This window comes from Morone saxatilis, unplaced genomic scaffold (assembly GCF_004916995.1).
Source record: "Morone saxatilis isolate NCDOM2014 unplaced genomic scaffold, NCSU_SB_2.0 Contig1, whole genome shotgun sequence".
Classification (NCBI taxonomy): domain Eukaryota; kingdom Metazoa; phylum Chordata; class Actinopteri; family Moronidae; genus Morone; species Morone saxatilis.
The window spans coordinates 9,945,417-9,962,518 of record NW_023339651.1 but is presented as its reverse complement, the minus strand read 5'-3'; the positions used below and the strand labels follow the sequence as shown (position 1 = coordinate 9,962,518).

The 17,102-nt window shown below is 40.8% G+C and overlaps 1 protein-coding gene across 1 annotated transcript in view; it reads left to right on the top strand.

Annotated features, from left to right (window-relative positions):
- ccdc186 (coiled-coil domain-containing protein 186) overlaps positions 1–17,102 on the top strand; it is a 26,320-nt gene that overhangs the window by 945 nt on the left and 8,273 nt on the right. The window contains exons 2-14 of the mRNA XM_035664219.1: positions 810–1,821; positions 2,241–2,367; positions 3,970–4,098; positions 5,921–6,133; positions 6,647–6,766; positions 7,515–7,619; positions 8,428–8,526; positions 10,341–10,427; positions 10,519–10,661; positions 11,885–12,140; positions 12,619–12,808; positions 13,868–13,966; positions 14,170–14,398. Coding sequence (XP_035520112.1) covers positions 866–1,821; positions 2,241–2,367; positions 3,970–4,098; positions 5,921–6,133; positions 6,647–6,766; positions 7,515–7,619; positions 8,428–8,526; positions 10,341–10,427; positions 10,519–10,661; positions 11,885–12,140; positions 12,619–12,808; positions 13,868–13,966; positions 14,170–14,398 — 2,753 coding nt within the window. The 5' untranslated portion in view covers positions 810–865. The remainder of the gene's footprint in view (positions 1–809; positions 1,822–2,240; positions 2,368–3,969; positions 4,099–5,920; positions 6,134–6,646; positions 6,767–7,514; positions 7,620–8,427; positions 8,527–10,340; positions 10,428–10,518; positions 10,662–11,884; positions 12,141–12,618; positions 12,809–13,867; positions 13,967–14,169; positions 14,399–17,102) is intronic.

Below are 17,102 nucleotides of genomic sequence, written 5' to 3'. Positions count from 1 at the left end.
AAAGTTTACATGGCTTCCAGCTATTCTCAGTCTTCTCTGAGTGATTATTAACACAGTAGATGCTCACAAAGCCATTTTCCGGCCGAGGGATACCGTGTGAGACAGGGCTACCTTGTTTATTAGCCTTTTCCATGATTTTAGTGAGCGCAGCCCTTGTGCCTGGTTCATTGTCTTCATATCTTTAATTTAAAGTGGACAAGAAAGGTGTTCTCAAGCTAATCTATAAAGTAAACATGAGAATGGATTATAGGGACCATATTCTGTAGTTAAAAACTCAAATCAAACATTGTACAGTCCTTTTAATCCTCCCAAGTGTGTTTTGCCATGAACTCTAAATGAATTGGTGACACACTTTGAAGATGAATGCAGTGAGGCCGCCTATGTAGCAATCTCGAATACCTATCTAAGTTGTATGACGTTCTGCACCGCAACTACGTCACATGTGGTGACAGGACCACACCTCTTACTGTGTGTCGAAGCAGGTAGGAGTGTGTGTGTCTTGTCTTTGAAGTTGTGTTCCTCATGGCAACAGATAAACTAGCAAATCACCTGAGTAGTCACACGAGGAAATGTGAAGCTTATTGTTGGGATTGTCAGGGTTTTTCCTGGCTCAACACAAGGACCACATTGTACCTAGTAACCAGAAAGGCATGACATGTAAAAGCACAGGGCTCCTGTGTTGGTGGCATCCAGCAGATTTTCGGCTTTTCGCGGCTCTTCTCACACAATTAATGAAAACCCCAAAAGTTTATTAGTTTGTTATTATTGTTCCAACTCAGTCTCCCTCTTCCTTCCTCCGTTTCTGCCAGATTTGAACCAGAGAGGGACCACGGAACAGCCTGGTCCTGCTTCAAATACAAACACGATGGAAGGATCAGAGGTTGAATCTGTGTCGGGGGGATCGCACCCAGTGGATCAGCTTCACAACAGCACATCTAATGTAGAAGAGGAGGAACCAGTCTCTCACAGCAATGCAGATGAGGCAGAAAAATGCAGTCAGGCCAAAGATGAAGCACAGCTTGACAGTGACTTAATCAAGAATGTGACAGATGTTCAGGCAGACGCAGCGGCGGAAGCTCAGACTTGCAACCAGGAACACTTGGAGAGGAGTGAGCTGGATGCTGATACCGGCTGTGATAGCAATACAGTTTCCATGGAAGGCGGGATACCTCCGTGTTCAAATGAGGCTGGTGGAGCTTTGCTAGCCCCAGTCACAACTGTGGATAATGTGGTAGGAAGCTCTCCATCTGTTCCTGAAGGGACAGTAGAAACCGTATTGACTTTCGATGAAGTGAAGGATTCTCATGGCGCCGCTCCAGACAGCCACGAGCAGCCATCCGTCTTGGTCACAAATTGTTCCACAGAGCCGTCGCCTGCTGATGATAGCGCTCCAGCTGAGAGTCCATCAGCCTCTTCCGTCCAAAACGCTTCTAAAAACTCCCCCACCGACTCAACAACCACCTCCGGCATCTCTAATGGCCCTTCTACCCCCACTTCGGACACCGTCAGCTCCTCGCTTGCTTCCAGCCCACAAACCAACACCTCAGCTCCCCCGCATTCCTTGTCAAGTCCGTATGACACTGATTGTAGCCGAAAGCTTATTTCCCAGATTCAGCGCTCGCTGTCACAGGAGTCACTGCTGGATGAGCTAGAGTCAGAGCTGTTGGCTTGCCAGCTGCCTGAGGGTGAAGGTGGAGGTGGAGGTGAGAGGAAAGGGAGCCCACCTGTCAATGGACTCCCTACAGACCAAGAGGACTGCATGTTGGTCTTTGAGAAGTGCGTGCAATACAAATATGCACAGCAGGAGAAAGCTATTCAGAGGTAAAACTGCTATTTCGCCTGTTGATGTGCTGTGGTGTCAGTTATTAGATTAATCTATGTCTCTGGTTTACCTACAGTAGCTTATCATGTAGTAGGGCACCTTCATCATTTTAAGCTGTTAATTGTACAATACTTTGCTTCCATTGTAATGGATCAGTTTAGCAAGATTAACCTACATGCTAACTGCTATTGTTTCTCCCCTTTCCTTCACTTTAGTTGTATTAAATCTGTCTTAATTAAGCTGACGCACAAGAAAAATCTTTTTGAAGCCTGAATTGTGTTTTTTGCAGTAATGAGACTGGATTTACAACACAAGTCTTAATTCTTTAGTACTTTGTGTGGACTTGACCTACATTGGTATTGTAAACTTGTGTGTGTGTGTGTGTGTGTGTGTGTGTGTGGTGCATCTGTGTGTATAGGTTGCTTGAGGATAACAAGAGGCATCAGGAGCTGATCCTGGGTATCTGTTCAGAGAAGGACAACATGAGGGAAGAGCTGAAAAAGAGGGCAGACACGGAAAAGCAGCACATGGCCACCATTAAAAAGGTTAGTTTCATTCACTGTGGTTCTGTTCACCTTGTTGTCATATTGCACTCTGTGTTGGAGCACAAACACAAGCGATGCGGTCTGTTTTCTGTCCCTTCGTCCAAAGCGAGCCCATTCTAGAATAATGGGCTTTGTTCGTCCTGCATGTCTCTCCAAGCTATTTTTAATTCATTTTTGAAAACAATTGAAGCCTGTTTACCGTATGTTTTTAATCAACAAGGAAGTGCTCTGCTCCAGTGTTTTGTCTGACTTCCTGCCCGTGCCGGACATTGACCTCTGCTAACTGTGATCACGTAGCACCTGCATTTTTATTATTCATTTTTTAAATATATTTTCATTTCTGCTCTAATGTATACTGTTAGGGACTGTCGCAGCTCAAAGAAAGGAAAAGCTTTGCTCCACAGCAGCCTTAAAAAAAATCCTACAATGCATGTTGGCTCTTCTAGAGTGACCAGTGCTGTGTCGGCTAGTCTTTGTGTCAGAATCAGGTTTATTTCCAAGTTGGTTTTCAAGTACAATGAATTTGCCTTGGTGTTATGGTGCATAACAATAATCACAGTATGTAGGAAAATAAATAATAATAAATAAATAAATAAAGAGGAAGTACTGCAGTGTTATGTGGTAAGGGATGACATGTAAAAATCTAACACAATATTTCCTGATCCAAAATTTTGAAATTGCACGCCTGACATTCATATGGTTTTAATTGGGTAAAAAACAAAGTAGGAAAAAGGTGAGAATACTAAAATAGTCCTTTTTATAAGATATGTAAAATTCAAGGACCAATTATATACACAGTACAATTAGAGGACAAATGGTGTCCAGCAGCATTGGTCACAGTGACACTCCAATTCAATTCAATCTGGAGTCCAGCCCTGTATAGCTAGTCATTAAGGAAGTCAAACAAAGCAGCCTGGTGGGGAGAAGAAAAGGACACAGAGTTCTGATTACTGGCATTCAACAAGCCACATGTGCATGAAAGGCTGTATTCATCTGTGTGAAGTGTGTTTTAATTTGTTGTGTCTTTTTTTGTGTTCGAATTCTACCCCTTTGATTTACAAAGCTTCCCGTCTACATGGCACAAAACACAAGTCCTTGTCTGCTCATAGAATATTTTCTGTTCACTGGACACTAGCATTGCTGTTGCCATAGAGGGAACAATAATTCATTCTTTCTTTCTAGGTAACGGCGTTTGTTTAAGCACTGTACAAACAAAAGGGTATAGGAGGGATTTTTTATGACATACACTCAATGTATGTTTGGAGCCTGTTTCTGTTTTCTTTTTTTTCCAACCATAGATTTACGCTTGATAATCATAGCAGACAGAAAGTACAAGAATATCTCTCTTTTCTTTTCTAAATTAACGCAATTATTTTAGGTATATCTTGCTAGAGACATTTCAGTCATATTTACAATAAAAATATCTGATCTCGAGGAATAGAACAATGCCAAACTGCCTTCCTGTTCCTGTTCTGTTTAGATTTATTTTGCCTCCAACATATTGTGTCAGGTGTCATCCTGTGTAGCAGGTTAGCCCAGGTGTGGCCAGGCTTACATGTTGCCCAACAAGTTGCTTACCCTTTATACTCCCTGTTTCTGCAGTTGGAGGGCAGGGTGGAGGAGCTGCTGAAAGAACTGAAGGAGTCGCGGGATAAACTAATCCACCAGGACCAGGCAGCTAAGGCTGCTCTCCAGCAGATGCAGAAGGAAATGGCATACCGGCTAGAACAGGTATAACTGGGGCTCAAATGCTGTGAGAGAATATATTTGATAAGCTGGTCACACAACTTAGTTTTGCCCCAGTCTGGCCCTTATTTGCATGTCTGGCCTTGTTCCATTTCAGGCTGCTACATTACCTTTTTATTTTGCTGAACTAAGGCTGAGTTTGTCACTTAACTCACAATGTTATTACTCAGGAATAGCCCACAGCTTGTCAGAGAGTAATGAACAGCAGCATAGCTGTCAGCATCTGACAGTTGATGAAGACGATCAAACCACAGCACAGCAATTGGCTCTCTTTATCATCCACAACACATACACCATCGATAAAGTGTATTTGTATATGCTGTGTGTGTATACAAGTGAATGTATTAACATAATTACGAGCGTTCTGAAACAAAATCAGAAAGATGTAGCATTCATCTTTTTTGTATGCTTTGTTGTGGTGTATGTTTTTGTTAATTGGCCCCATTTGCTGCATCACCATCAGACACAATGCATTCTGACTATCTCTTTCTACAGTATCTGTAGTTTCTCTTATCTAAGCATTTGTACATCAATATGACAGCCAGGAAGAACAAGTACATTACATTGCATTAAAAAATGTCGTATTCATCTTTGGATTAAAATTATTGATAAAGCTGAAATAGCTCAAATGAAGCTAATTGACCAAATTTACATTACTTTTACTTTTTGCCAGAAACTGTATCCCACGTATCTTGAAGACGTTTGCACAAAACTAGCAGCTGAACGGTCAAGGTCTTTGCGCACCAAACTCTTGTTATTGCAGCTTTAATCACTTGTTAAGGGAATAGTGCAGGAAAGCACATTTTTCATCCAATAGTTTGCACACCTGGTTGAAATCTTGTAGGGTACTTCGCTCTCGACAGTTTTGCCACGCTTCACAATTTTTAATTTCACTGTTCAGTGAACAATACGAGGTAGATCTTGCACTCTTGTCTTCTCTTCCCTTGTATCAGTCCTTCTTTCTATTAAGATGGTGACCCAGTCCAAATCAATTGTTGCCCCTGAGGTTTGAAACATTTGGCCTTGTCATTGTATAGACACAAAATGTGCTATGTCTATTTTTATTGTGTTATATTATTTGATTTATAAATATAATGCAGAAACAGCAACACACATTTTCTCCACCCTTCTCTTGCTCTCCTGAAAGTCCAACTTGTTACACAATGCAGTAAAGATCGGGCATAGGAGCATAAAACTGACAAACTAAGAAATGGCACTTGAGCATTTCGTTGACATGAGGAATGAACACACTGGTGTGAGACTGGTAGAGGAAGTTGTGAGTGAACCACCGGGTTGGAGGGTGTTGGTATAGTACATGTACCATGGTGTGCCCTGGACATAAAAGTGCTAAGCTTATTAAGGGCTTGACTGGCACTTAAAATTAAAATGTGAAGTTTCTAAATTGTTAAGAAAGAAACAGAACAGAAAAGTGCTGTTGTAATATTGCAGCCAAGTCGAAGCATGTTGGCTCCATTTGTAAAAGGTTGACAAGCTGACAGTCTTACAGTAAGTTAGTGTTTTGTCTTCCACCCACACTGCAATGCTAGATTGTCTGTCTGTCTGTCTGTCTGTCTGTCTGTCTGTCTATCCAACTGTCCATCTTTCATGATGTGTGCCAGTCCAGATTGAAGTTGCAGCAGGCTAAGTAGAGTAGCCCATATATGTTCTCCCCAGCCAACTCCTTTTAGGGATTCCTAAGGGAAACATCACTTATTTCGGTTCCTCTGAAGGATCCAACAGTACAAGCTGCTCACTGACTCAAGTGTGGTATATTGTATAAACCTCATGATATAAACAACCGTCTCAGGTTAACAAGAAGTGTGACGAAGCACGCCAGGAGAAGGAGGCCATGGTGATGAAATATGTGCGTGGGGAGAAAGAGGCCCTCGACCTGAGGCGGGATAAGGAGAGTTTGGAGAAGAGGCTGAGGGAAGCCACCAAGGAGGTGGACCGCCAGGCCCTCCGAGGAAACCAGCTGGCCCAGGAGAAGGGCCGGCTGCAGCAGCTCTATGATGCTAAGGTAAATATTCTGTCAGTTTTAAGTGCCTTGTTAAAGAATTTTTATTTTGAAAACTGTTTATAGAAGGACTTATATAGGGACTCTGCTTACCCAACTTTTTCTATAAGGTACAAATACGTCATACAATTATTTTAATGTATCCCTTTGAACTTGAATTGAATTTAGCATAATGTGCCACTAAGATACATTAAAACAAAGCTGTCCCACTCATTAGTTTGTACTTTACAGAAAAAATGACTTAAATATTTATACTTTATAGCAAATATTTAAAGATGTAGCAAACATTGGTTGGTGAAGGTTTTTCTTCCTAGTCTTAATTATGCCGATCTGAATCTGTGAGTCAGCAATGTGTTGGATGTCCCACTTGGAGCGTGTATGCTTTGTATTCATTTTAGGCAATTAGCAGGGGAAAAGCATCAAGACTAGTTATTTAATAAGTTTCTCATCTCAGCCAAATTTCCGTCCGCTGCCTCTGATGTTGTTTCTGCTTCTCCCGTTTCTCTGTGCTCTCAGGAAGGCGAGGTTAGCAGGTTGTCTCGAGAGGTGGAAAAGTTGAAGGAGGAGATCAACTCGCACCTCATCAAGGTCAAATGGGCCCAGAACAAACTAAAGAGTGAGGCGGATGCACACAAGGTAATGTTACAATTCACAACCCAAATGTACTTTATAATAGAAATATTTTATAGGCAAACATAAGGAAAAACAGTTATGAGCTTTTGCTCACAGAGAAGAAAGCACTGTATTTATAAATAATGATTTAAATAAATAATAGTGTAATAAGTTTACACATTTACATGGCTGATGTGGTTGACTACATAAAGTAATTTCAGTTTGAGTGTCTACATTGCCAATATCAGTTTGAAAGAACATACTTAAATTTCTGGTTAGTGTTGGTTTTCTTCATTTAGTCTAGACACCATGTCAATGATGTATACCCGCTAAGTATTTCCAGTATACAAATGACATCCCCTTCAGTCATTTTATCTGCAGCCGCTCCATAATAGACGTGATTTGATTCGGGGCGAAATGAAATGGGGTGAAAATGGTACAGTAATGATCCTGCAAGGAAGTCATCATTAACATTGTTGCTATTTTTGACAATTTCTGTTTCAAAATAATGCTTTTATTTTTAAACTGCCTCCAAGCAAATATGCAACTATAAACAGAGAAGAAGGAAAAAAAAAGTTGCTGAAGGCCGCAGGACTGGTGCCAGTAATGTTTCCTTTTGTTGTGGTTTGTGTAGTTGATGTGTGTGTAAATCACTCCGCCTGTAAGAAGTCACAAAACGGGAACCCTTCTTTAAATCATTGCTGTGGCTTTATACAGTACAGCCTTTACTTTCCCTTAAAACAAAGGCATTTTAATGTTAATCTGTGTGCAGGAAACTAAAGACAAACTGAGAGAGACCACATCCAAATTGGTCCAGGCCAAAGAAGAGACTGAACAGATCCGCAAGAACTGCCAGGACATGATCCGAACATACCAGGTCTGTGATATTTATCGCACAGAAGTATTAGTTGGCTCATGACCAAGAATGTGAGCAAATGTAATATATCTGTGTCTGAGAAACATGGTGTATGTCTGGATTTGTGTGATGTAGATTGCATGTTTTGTGTCACAATGTCGTGCTGATTATTGTTTGTTGCCTCCTCCCTAAATTAACTAACCAATTGGTCAAAGAAGGAAATGTATCAAATCTGATTTGGTCAGTGACACATGTATGTTATATTCACCTACGTGGGCTGAATTAATAGAATAAGGACATGCGTTAATATTCTTATTAAAATACTAAAAGATGCTATTAAATGAGCAAAACTGCAGTTGGAACAGGATTGATTTTGCTTCAGGTGAACGGCAGTTTCCATTTATACCTTATGATGGTAGTATAGAGCTGCCTAAGTTTTCTCTCTGTGTTGGGAAAAATGCTGCTGTATTCTTTCATCAGAGCTTACACTGACTACAGTGTCAGCAAATAATAGAGCGAGGCATCAAAATAAAACCGCATGACATGAAAAACAAAAACACATTTTTAGCATTTTTAAAAAAGATGTATGCAGTAACTTGCAGCATATAGCTAATAAGACTAGAAAAGTTGAATTTGAACCAAAACCAAAATGCCACCCAGAGTTATTCGATGCAAACATGGAAATTATGGTTTGGTGTCTCATTGTCATTGGTTGCCTCCTTTACCCACATCGTATATTCAGTTCGCCCCTCTTTTACTGATGTTTCAGCTGTGGAATGCTCGCCGGCTTATTGTGTTGATTTTAATCTTTTAACCCTCTACCCCCCAGGAATCGGAGGAACTCAAGTCCAACGAGCTGGATGCTAAGTTGAGGGAGACCAAAGGAGAGCTGGAGAAACATAAGCAGGAACAAACAGACCAATTAGAGGTGACAACCGCTGTGCACACGTACAAACACTTTCTTACGCACGTGTGTACACAAGAAGTCATTGATGTGTATACACCGGCTTAAGGTGGCCAGTGAGTAGGCACTTAAAACCCCTGGACAAAATAAACAGTAATGCAGGTTTGCTATTGGTTCAAAATTACATATACTTTCTGTTTCACCAGGCCATTATTCAGCCTTTTATTGATGGTCTTGATGCCAGCTCTACTAGTAAAAGTGTTTATTTTCAGCTGTTTTCATCAGTTTGAGAGGTGTAATTGCCTTAAGTAGGAATGAGTAACAAACTGGCACATAGGCTCTACAGGCAGACACGCATGCACACAGGCACAGACATGGACTCAATCCAAACACAATGGCCTGTTTTTCTCTCTGCCCCATTCTGAGGGGAATCACGCTTTAAAAATAAATGGCCTAGAAATAATCAATATGAAGCTGTGCTTTTCAACAACAACCCAGAGGAAATCACACATTTCTTGCTATGATTCCCCACTCTGGTTCGTTCATTCAGGGTGTTTACAAGTCCTTAAAATGTCTTCATGTCTGTCATAAATATCAGACCTTCAAAACCATCAAATGGTTTATATCTGATGTATTCATTTTAGGTGAAAAGTCAGGTTTAATCTTACTCGATCTAAAATTTGGTCATAAAAAAATTAATACGATTAACTCTGCAGTACATTCTGTTCTCAATAATACCCTATCCCTGATACTTTGTACAGATTGTTTTTAGAACAGATTTTACCATGTAGGACCTCGATTTTCTGCCCTGTTGATGAATAAATTGGTCCATGTGTGTTATGCTCAAGTTATGATGCAACTCACTCATAAATAATGCAAACATAACAGTTGATTTCCCATTACTGTGTGGGTTTAAACATTAAAATGGGACAGGAAAGGATGGATGCAGGACATACACAGTAAATTTGCCAGCATCTCCATTACTGACATGTTGTCTTGGATACCACAGGCTACTAATAGCTTCTTGGAAAAGTTGAGTAGCACTAGTCATTAACGGCTTTGTTAAAAAAGATGAGACGAAAACATTATTAAGCTTTGCTTCCACATGCGTAATGAGTGCATAAACATAATAACATTAATGAATGCTACACTTGGATTGCCAGGAAATGCGTCTGTAATGAAACGATGCTTCTGTGAGATTGTTTATTATTATTTGTATTTATTTAATTAATTAATTAAATTTTTTGTATTGTTTTTCAGAAAGAAATACTTTTTGTTCAGTCTGACTGAGGCTTAAGTTGATGGGTAAAACTATTGAAATGAATTGGTAATGTGTATTAAAGGTCCAGTGGTTAACATTTAGGAGGATCTATTGCCTGAAATGGAATATAATATTGGTATGTTTTTATCAGCATATGTATGATCACCTAAAAAATATGAATCTTTGCATTTTCATTACCTTTAGAATGTATCGTTTTAATCTACAACGGGAGCGGGTCCTCTTCCATGGAGGCTACCATGTTTCTCCAGTATCCCAGAATGGACAAACTAAACACTGGTTCTAGATAGGGCTGTTCATGATTTTCAGGCTTGGAAGGGGAGAGTGAAGCAAGGGAGGGGCAACCTGCAACTAAACCGCTAGATGTCACTAATTCCTACATACTGACATTTAATCTGTCATAATTGGTAGAGAGGAAACCTTTTTAGAATGAGGCATCCTTTTACAATTTGGATTCAGAGGTTTAGAAACATAAATATATATGCTCATATGAGTAGACTCAAAGTAAAAGCCATAACAGTGGATATATATCTAACGCAAAACCTAATGCATCTGGCAGGTGCACCGAGTGAAGGCCAAAGAGCTGGAAGACCTGAAAAGGAGTTACAAAGAGGCAATGGATGAGCTCAGTACTCTACGCACCAAGGTTTGTCATATAGATAAGTGCTTGAACATCTGTGTGTCCACATGATATCAGCAGGTCTTCTTTGGCTTAATAAGTGTGTGTTGTTCTGTAGTTAAAGTGTCTAGAGGACGAGCGTCCACGCTGGGAGGACGAGCTGAGCAAGTACAGGGAGATCATCAACCGGCAGAAAGCTGAGATTGGCCGTCAGAGAGAAAAGCTGGATGAGATCACTGCGCTCCAGGAGCAGAATGAACGGTACACACACACACACACACACACACACACACACAACACAACACACCCCCACACACACTCTCTCTCTCTCACACTGATCTTTCAAGAACAGTACTGAAGGTAAAAGCTCAAGCATAGACACACGGATACATTTCAGCATGATGTGTGATGTCCACAGCATTGAAATCAGTCCTAAAACGGTAAGAGAACCTAAAGCAAATATTAATATGGAGTGAATTATGATGGGCTACTACAATATCCCCAGTCCATTTTGTGAAAGGCCAAATGTCATAACAGGCTGATTGGGTAAGCAATACATTTTAAAATGATGAGTATTGCATTTCACAGTACACATCTTATTGAGTTGTTTTTAAATGGATTTTTTAAACAGTCCTGTGACTGTTTGATAATACTTTTGTAGAACAGTCAGTGACACATTGGGGGCAACTTTTCTAGGAACTTGCAGGCAAATTACAATTCTTGACTTGCACCTGTAACACCATTCACACATAATTGGTTTCCATAGAACTGTACTGCTTGTAATACAGTTCTTGGCCCTTTTATTTTTTTGTCTTCTGTCAAGTACTTTAAGATAGGCCAGAGACAGATATAGCTCAGAGGGCAGGAAGGGACTCAGGTCCCTCTGTGGGTGTGTGGCTCTGCCAGCCATGTGCAGATGACTTGATAGAGAAACTTTTCCACTTATTGAAATGCTGCTTTCTGTGTCTGCCAGAGTGCCATAAGTAGGTGGCGCCAACCCAAATTGATTTATGCAAAAGCTTCTCTACTTTTTGTTCTGGCTTTCATTTTGTGCAGCAGGAAGTTTTATTCACAACTTGCACCAACATTTTTAGTTGTTGGCAAGAAAAAAATGATTTGATGCCACCAGTTCTTTTTGTCCATAGACAGATTCACTACCAGTGAAGATTGTGACATTCATCCTGGAAGATTATGTATGGCACATTTTTATTTTGTCAATCAGAATCAAACATCCGACATTTCAGTTGGCCTATAGTTTCAGAGGTCTATATGCATGGCGATGCAAAATATTTGGCTTAAATAATGGGTTATGTAAAACGCCATATGCTGTATCTTAGTAAGTATAATTTCCTGTTTGTCATACAATACTAAAATTGTATCCCTAATACACATTTCACACACACATAAGAAGGGAAGTTCATAGTGACCACCCATTTAATATGAGTCTTCATTAACACCTTGGCAATCGTTTATTTGTCCTGCAGTGATAAACAGGAGATCACGTCTCTACGAGAGGAAGTGGACAGCCTGACCAGCCAGATGGCTGACCTCCAGCGTGATGTACAAGGCAGCAGGGAGCGCGAAGCTGAGCTACTGGGCTTTACTGAGAAGCTGAGCAGCAAAAACGCCCAGCTCCAGTCAGAGAGTAACGCACTACAGTCTCAGCTGGATCAGCTCACCAGTAGGTTCACGGAGCTCCAAGGGAGGCTGGAGGAGACCAACAGACTACTAGATGACAAGGTTGGGGGAGCTTTAAAGGCACAAAGTTATACAGTGAGATGTAGAAGACTGATATACTGAATATTGTTCACTAAAATCATGTAGGAATGCCTTGAGGAAATCAATGACATTTTTTAAATTAAATTAAATTTAAATGATTAAAATGTGTTGATTTTAGTGTCAGTTTTCAGTCTCATTATAAAGGTTGTGTTTTTTTACCTTGGACACTGGAACAAATGTACTGTACAGTGTATTATTTGTGCTTCTGACATACTCGTAACAGCTGAGTTGTCTGTCCTAGAACATACAGTGATATTTTCTGGCTTGACATTCAGGAGAAAATCTTTGTGTTATATATTTTTCATTTCAATTACAGGTTGCTAGACAGTGAAATTTCCTTTTGGAACAAGCGACCATTGTCACAATGCCCTACCACTCTATCATTGCTGTTATTGCATTTTTAAAAAAATGTTCCCCCTCGTCTCCATTAATCCTGCAGTCACGGCAACTGAAACAGGAAGAGGTGCTGAGGCAGCAGGAGGTGCAAGGTCTGCAGGATGAGCGGACAGCACTGCAGACAGAGGTGGCCCAGCTAAAAACCAGAGTTGAAGAGCTGAGGGATGAGCTGGTGACACAGAAAAGGAAACAAGCGGCCAACATCAAGGACCTGACGAAACAACTAACGCAAGGTTAGGAAACCACCTTACAGTACAGCCTATTTCTGTATCTCCTTCACGGTACAGTACCCAACTTAATTTAGCTATTTCATTAGCAGATAAGAAAGATTACACCTTATGAGAGCCATATGGCTTAGACAAGACGTGGTTATGGGTTGTGGCGCTGCCTATGGCCTTTATAACGGATACGATAAGATGTTTTTTTCCCTTTGATTAGATAGGATAGCTGAAGATAGACAGGAGAGAGGGGCTGACACTCAGCGCAGGGCCACAGGTCGGATTCAAACCTTAAAAGAAAATACATGCGCTATGTCAGAATTATTGTAAATTTTATTTAAATTGCAAGGTATCAAAAGCGTTTCATCATTTCCAGCCGTGCCAAAGTGGCCACTGTGTCCATCATCTGATTTCACGTTACTGTGACATCTTTTCTTTTATATAGAATTGCTCGACTGTCCCCTCCCAGGGATTTGATGTCAGGTCACACACTCGGATTAAGAGAATAAAGTGCAGGATGATTAGAAACAAGGGAGATGAGAGTGTGCAGATAGGTGCGGTGCATAGAGAGCTTATGTTCTTCTCATGCTAGGATTATACTTAATAGAGCGAGCCAGCTTCCCCTACTTGGTTCTGTAGGCAAACGCAGCAATGTTAAGGCATGAAGTTCAGCCCCATTAGCTTGTATGCACTAGCTTTTCACTTTGAGTTGGCATGTGGGACAATGAGGACATTTTAATTAGGAGAGCCTGTGATCGTTCATCAGTGTTGCAGTTACTTTCTGTCATTTTAAGCCTTTGTTTATGCATGGAATATTTGCTGAGCGTGCACTGTTCCTAAAACGCAAGCTTTATACATTTATTCAGGTAGACACCTTCACAGTGGAAATTTCAGCTCAGTTCAGTCAAGCAGCTTTGACTTTCATCATGCTTTTTTGTGAACGTCTGATCAAAATGTAACACTCAGCAGTTAGCAATACCAACAATAATGTTGTTAAACCATGTATCATGACTTTTAAAAACTGTCTAGTGCAAATCTATGTTTGACAGTTGTTTACTTTTTCTTCTCGTACAGCCCGCAAGAGACTGGAGCAGGTTGAGAATGGAGGCTGCGACCGGGATGCCAGCAGTATGGGCAGTCGCTCAAGTTCCTCAGGTACTACTTCTGGATTTGGTTAGTATTAGTATTTAACACACATAGTAGTATTATCATAAAAGACTTCTGTTTTTGTAATATTCGTCCTATAAAGTTTTTTTTTCTCCTCTGATGGCACAAATATCCACCCAAAATAATAGCTCACAGCTAGTTGATACATGACCAAAATCACGTTGGGGAAAAAAAACAATTTCTAAGTTCATCTGTGCTCCATTCCCCAGGCTCCTTGAATGCACGCCATGGTGGGAGCAGTGGTGTTGAAGAGAGGTCGCCAGAGAGCCAGTCAGGTCCTTCAGTGGTGGTCGTGGACAACTTCCCAGAAGTCGACAAGGCTGTGCTTGTGGATCGAATTGTCCGCCTGCAAAAGGCCTTGGCTCGCAAGCAGGAAAAAATTGAGTTCATGGAGGATCACATCAAGCAACTGGTAGAGGAGATCCGGAAAAAGACCAAGTGAGTGGCAGAGACCAAAGTACAGGGAGCAGAGAAAGAGAGATGGCGAGAACACTTAATTTCATTTTTATTTTATTTTTTTACTGCAATTTATAACGCTGAGTTTTTTGGCCATAGAATGCAGGGTGTCCAAATTTTACTGGCGCAGTGGATGGTGGTGTATTGTGCTCAGGCAATACTGATGAACAGTCAACTTTGGAAATTGACAGTACTCTCAGTGCAAATGCAAAAACACGTGCTACAGTGTTTCAGACGCTACAGCAGTTTTAATGTAATAATGCAGTTTTTCTGAAGGTGGTCAACCCTTCAACACTGTGATTTGTTTAATACATAAAAGAAGAGTCAGCTAAATATAAGATGTTGCTCACTAATGAGAAGAGAATGCTCCGAGACTGATCCAGGATGCTCCTCCCCCACTCTTTAATTACGCTTACACAGTTCAAGTATCAAATACTGTATACTTGTAGCCTGAAACATCCCGTGCGTACTGTGACCTGCCTTAGTACAGGAGGGAGAGCAGTTTCTTGCAGCTGTTTGGAAATGTTAAAAGGGGGTAATATTTTTGTTTTCTCAACATTTAAACCAAGTGCATAGGCACACCATACCTCACTCCCTGGTGTACCGGCGCTTCAGCTGACCTTGACAAACAGTATATGCTTACACACACAGTTTAAGGCCCCCTACCTCCTTCTGCGTCTCACTGTCATCTTTAGATTCTGACTCATGCACCGCACTTCTTATTCATGACAAACTTCAATCAGAAGCTATTTATAGTTGAGCCGATCGGGGGGGTGGGGGACAGGGGGGGGGAGAGAATGCATCAGTATGGATCCTTAATGATGTTCCATCCATATTCATGTTCATCACCTACACTAAAGAGACAGTGTGAAGGATGTTGGAGCTATCTTAATCACATCACAACTTTATGTATAGGTTAGGCCTTGAGGTGAATTGTGGGCCATCGCCAGCATAAAATGTGATGTGTGTGTATAAGATTTTTCTCAGATCACTCCAAACTGTTCACCTGAAGTTCTGTATCACGTTGGCTCTCATTGCCAGATGGTATGTTGGGACAGTTCTACTTGGATCATTCCCACTTCTCATTTGTTTCGCAGCTAAATACTCTGATTGAATATATTAGCCTCAACCTACATTGAAGAGTTAAAATTGAGGACGAATCCCACGGTTGCTGGGCTAAATTTAGCTCTGTAAAATCTCAGCTAAGCGGGGGGTGTTGCACTACCCAGAATGAGGATGTGAATTTGTCCTTTTTGCCTTTCTTTTCCTATCCCTCCAGGACAGCCTGGTGAACACCGACGAGCTAACTGTAAGCCTCAAGCGGGTCTCTTAGTGGGTCTCTGATAAAGACAAAAAGTCAATAGGCTAATGTTTGATTTATGTTACCACATCCATACGCCTCTGTTGTATGATCATAGCAGCGTTTTTGCATCTTTAAGCTCATTTTCCAAAGAATATATAGTTATAGGTAGTATAGGAGGATACATTTTGGATACCCCTGGTTCTAGTTCCAAGGTGCAATCACACAGTGTTAAACACTTTTATGCGCAGCACTAACTGCAGGCGAACGCTAAAGAGTACGCAGTTAAGGAAACTCTTAAATCTGCAGCTTACTTTGATTGATGTTTAGATTCTGGATCATTATTTTTGGGATGAATTGGGCAACTATTGTGCCGCGTTAAAGTGGCATGTTAATGTGCTTTTAAGAAGTCATAGACAGGTCATTGGCTGCAGTGTTCATACAGTATATGTGACTTGTAGTAAATGAGCTAAAACATGCAGAAACAGCAGCATCATCCTCCAAGGGCAACGACGTTCGTCCTTCAAAACCCACACCTGCTTATTATGACCATTAAGTCTAAATGATTCATTCGTGTGACTTGAATTAAAATGATGCTGATACAAAGCAGGAGGAGGGCTGCTGTTCAGGAGATGTAGATTATTTCGAGAGCATCCTTTTTTACTCTGTTAGGTTTGTAATCATTGGAACCCGAGCAATATAAGCGCCATTGTAGACTATTATGGATCCACACCTGCTGAATTTATTAAGATATAATTGATCCTTTCAAGGTTATCAAGGATTTCTTTCCCCATTGCCAGTCTGGCTTGGAGTTTCTCGCTTTTGATTTTAGTTGATAGGTGAGCCAGTGCCTGTATGAAGTATGGAGGAAGTATTTTTGATTTCTTAAGGTTTGATCTTGGGTATCTAACTTTATAAAGCATGTTGCAACAAAAAGCATTCAAGATGAAGCTCATATTTGCCTTCAAATTCATGGTTTCAGGCCTGTGTAGTTCTGAGTACGATTAAGATAAAACATGGCTTTGATAGTTGAAAGGCTTTCAGACCACAAGCATATCTTTCTTTCTCTGCATCTCCTCTTTCTGTCTCACCACTTTCTGGGCACAAGGTTTAGCCGCCTTAAGAACGATCTTAATCATATGCCACCGAGCTTACCAATTATGTTTGTCTAGCCGTTGCGCATTGCAAAATTAATGACGTCAAATGAACGCGTCGCACTGCTGGAAACTTACAGCAAGAGGTCATGGCGGAGAGGAAGAAACGGCCCAGAGCATGGCTTCAGAAACTCAAACTACTATAACTCTACTCTTTTTCTACACTATGCTTTAACTCGTTAACGCCGGGAACCTGTGTGGGCCGACTTTTTTTCCACACAGAAAACTGATC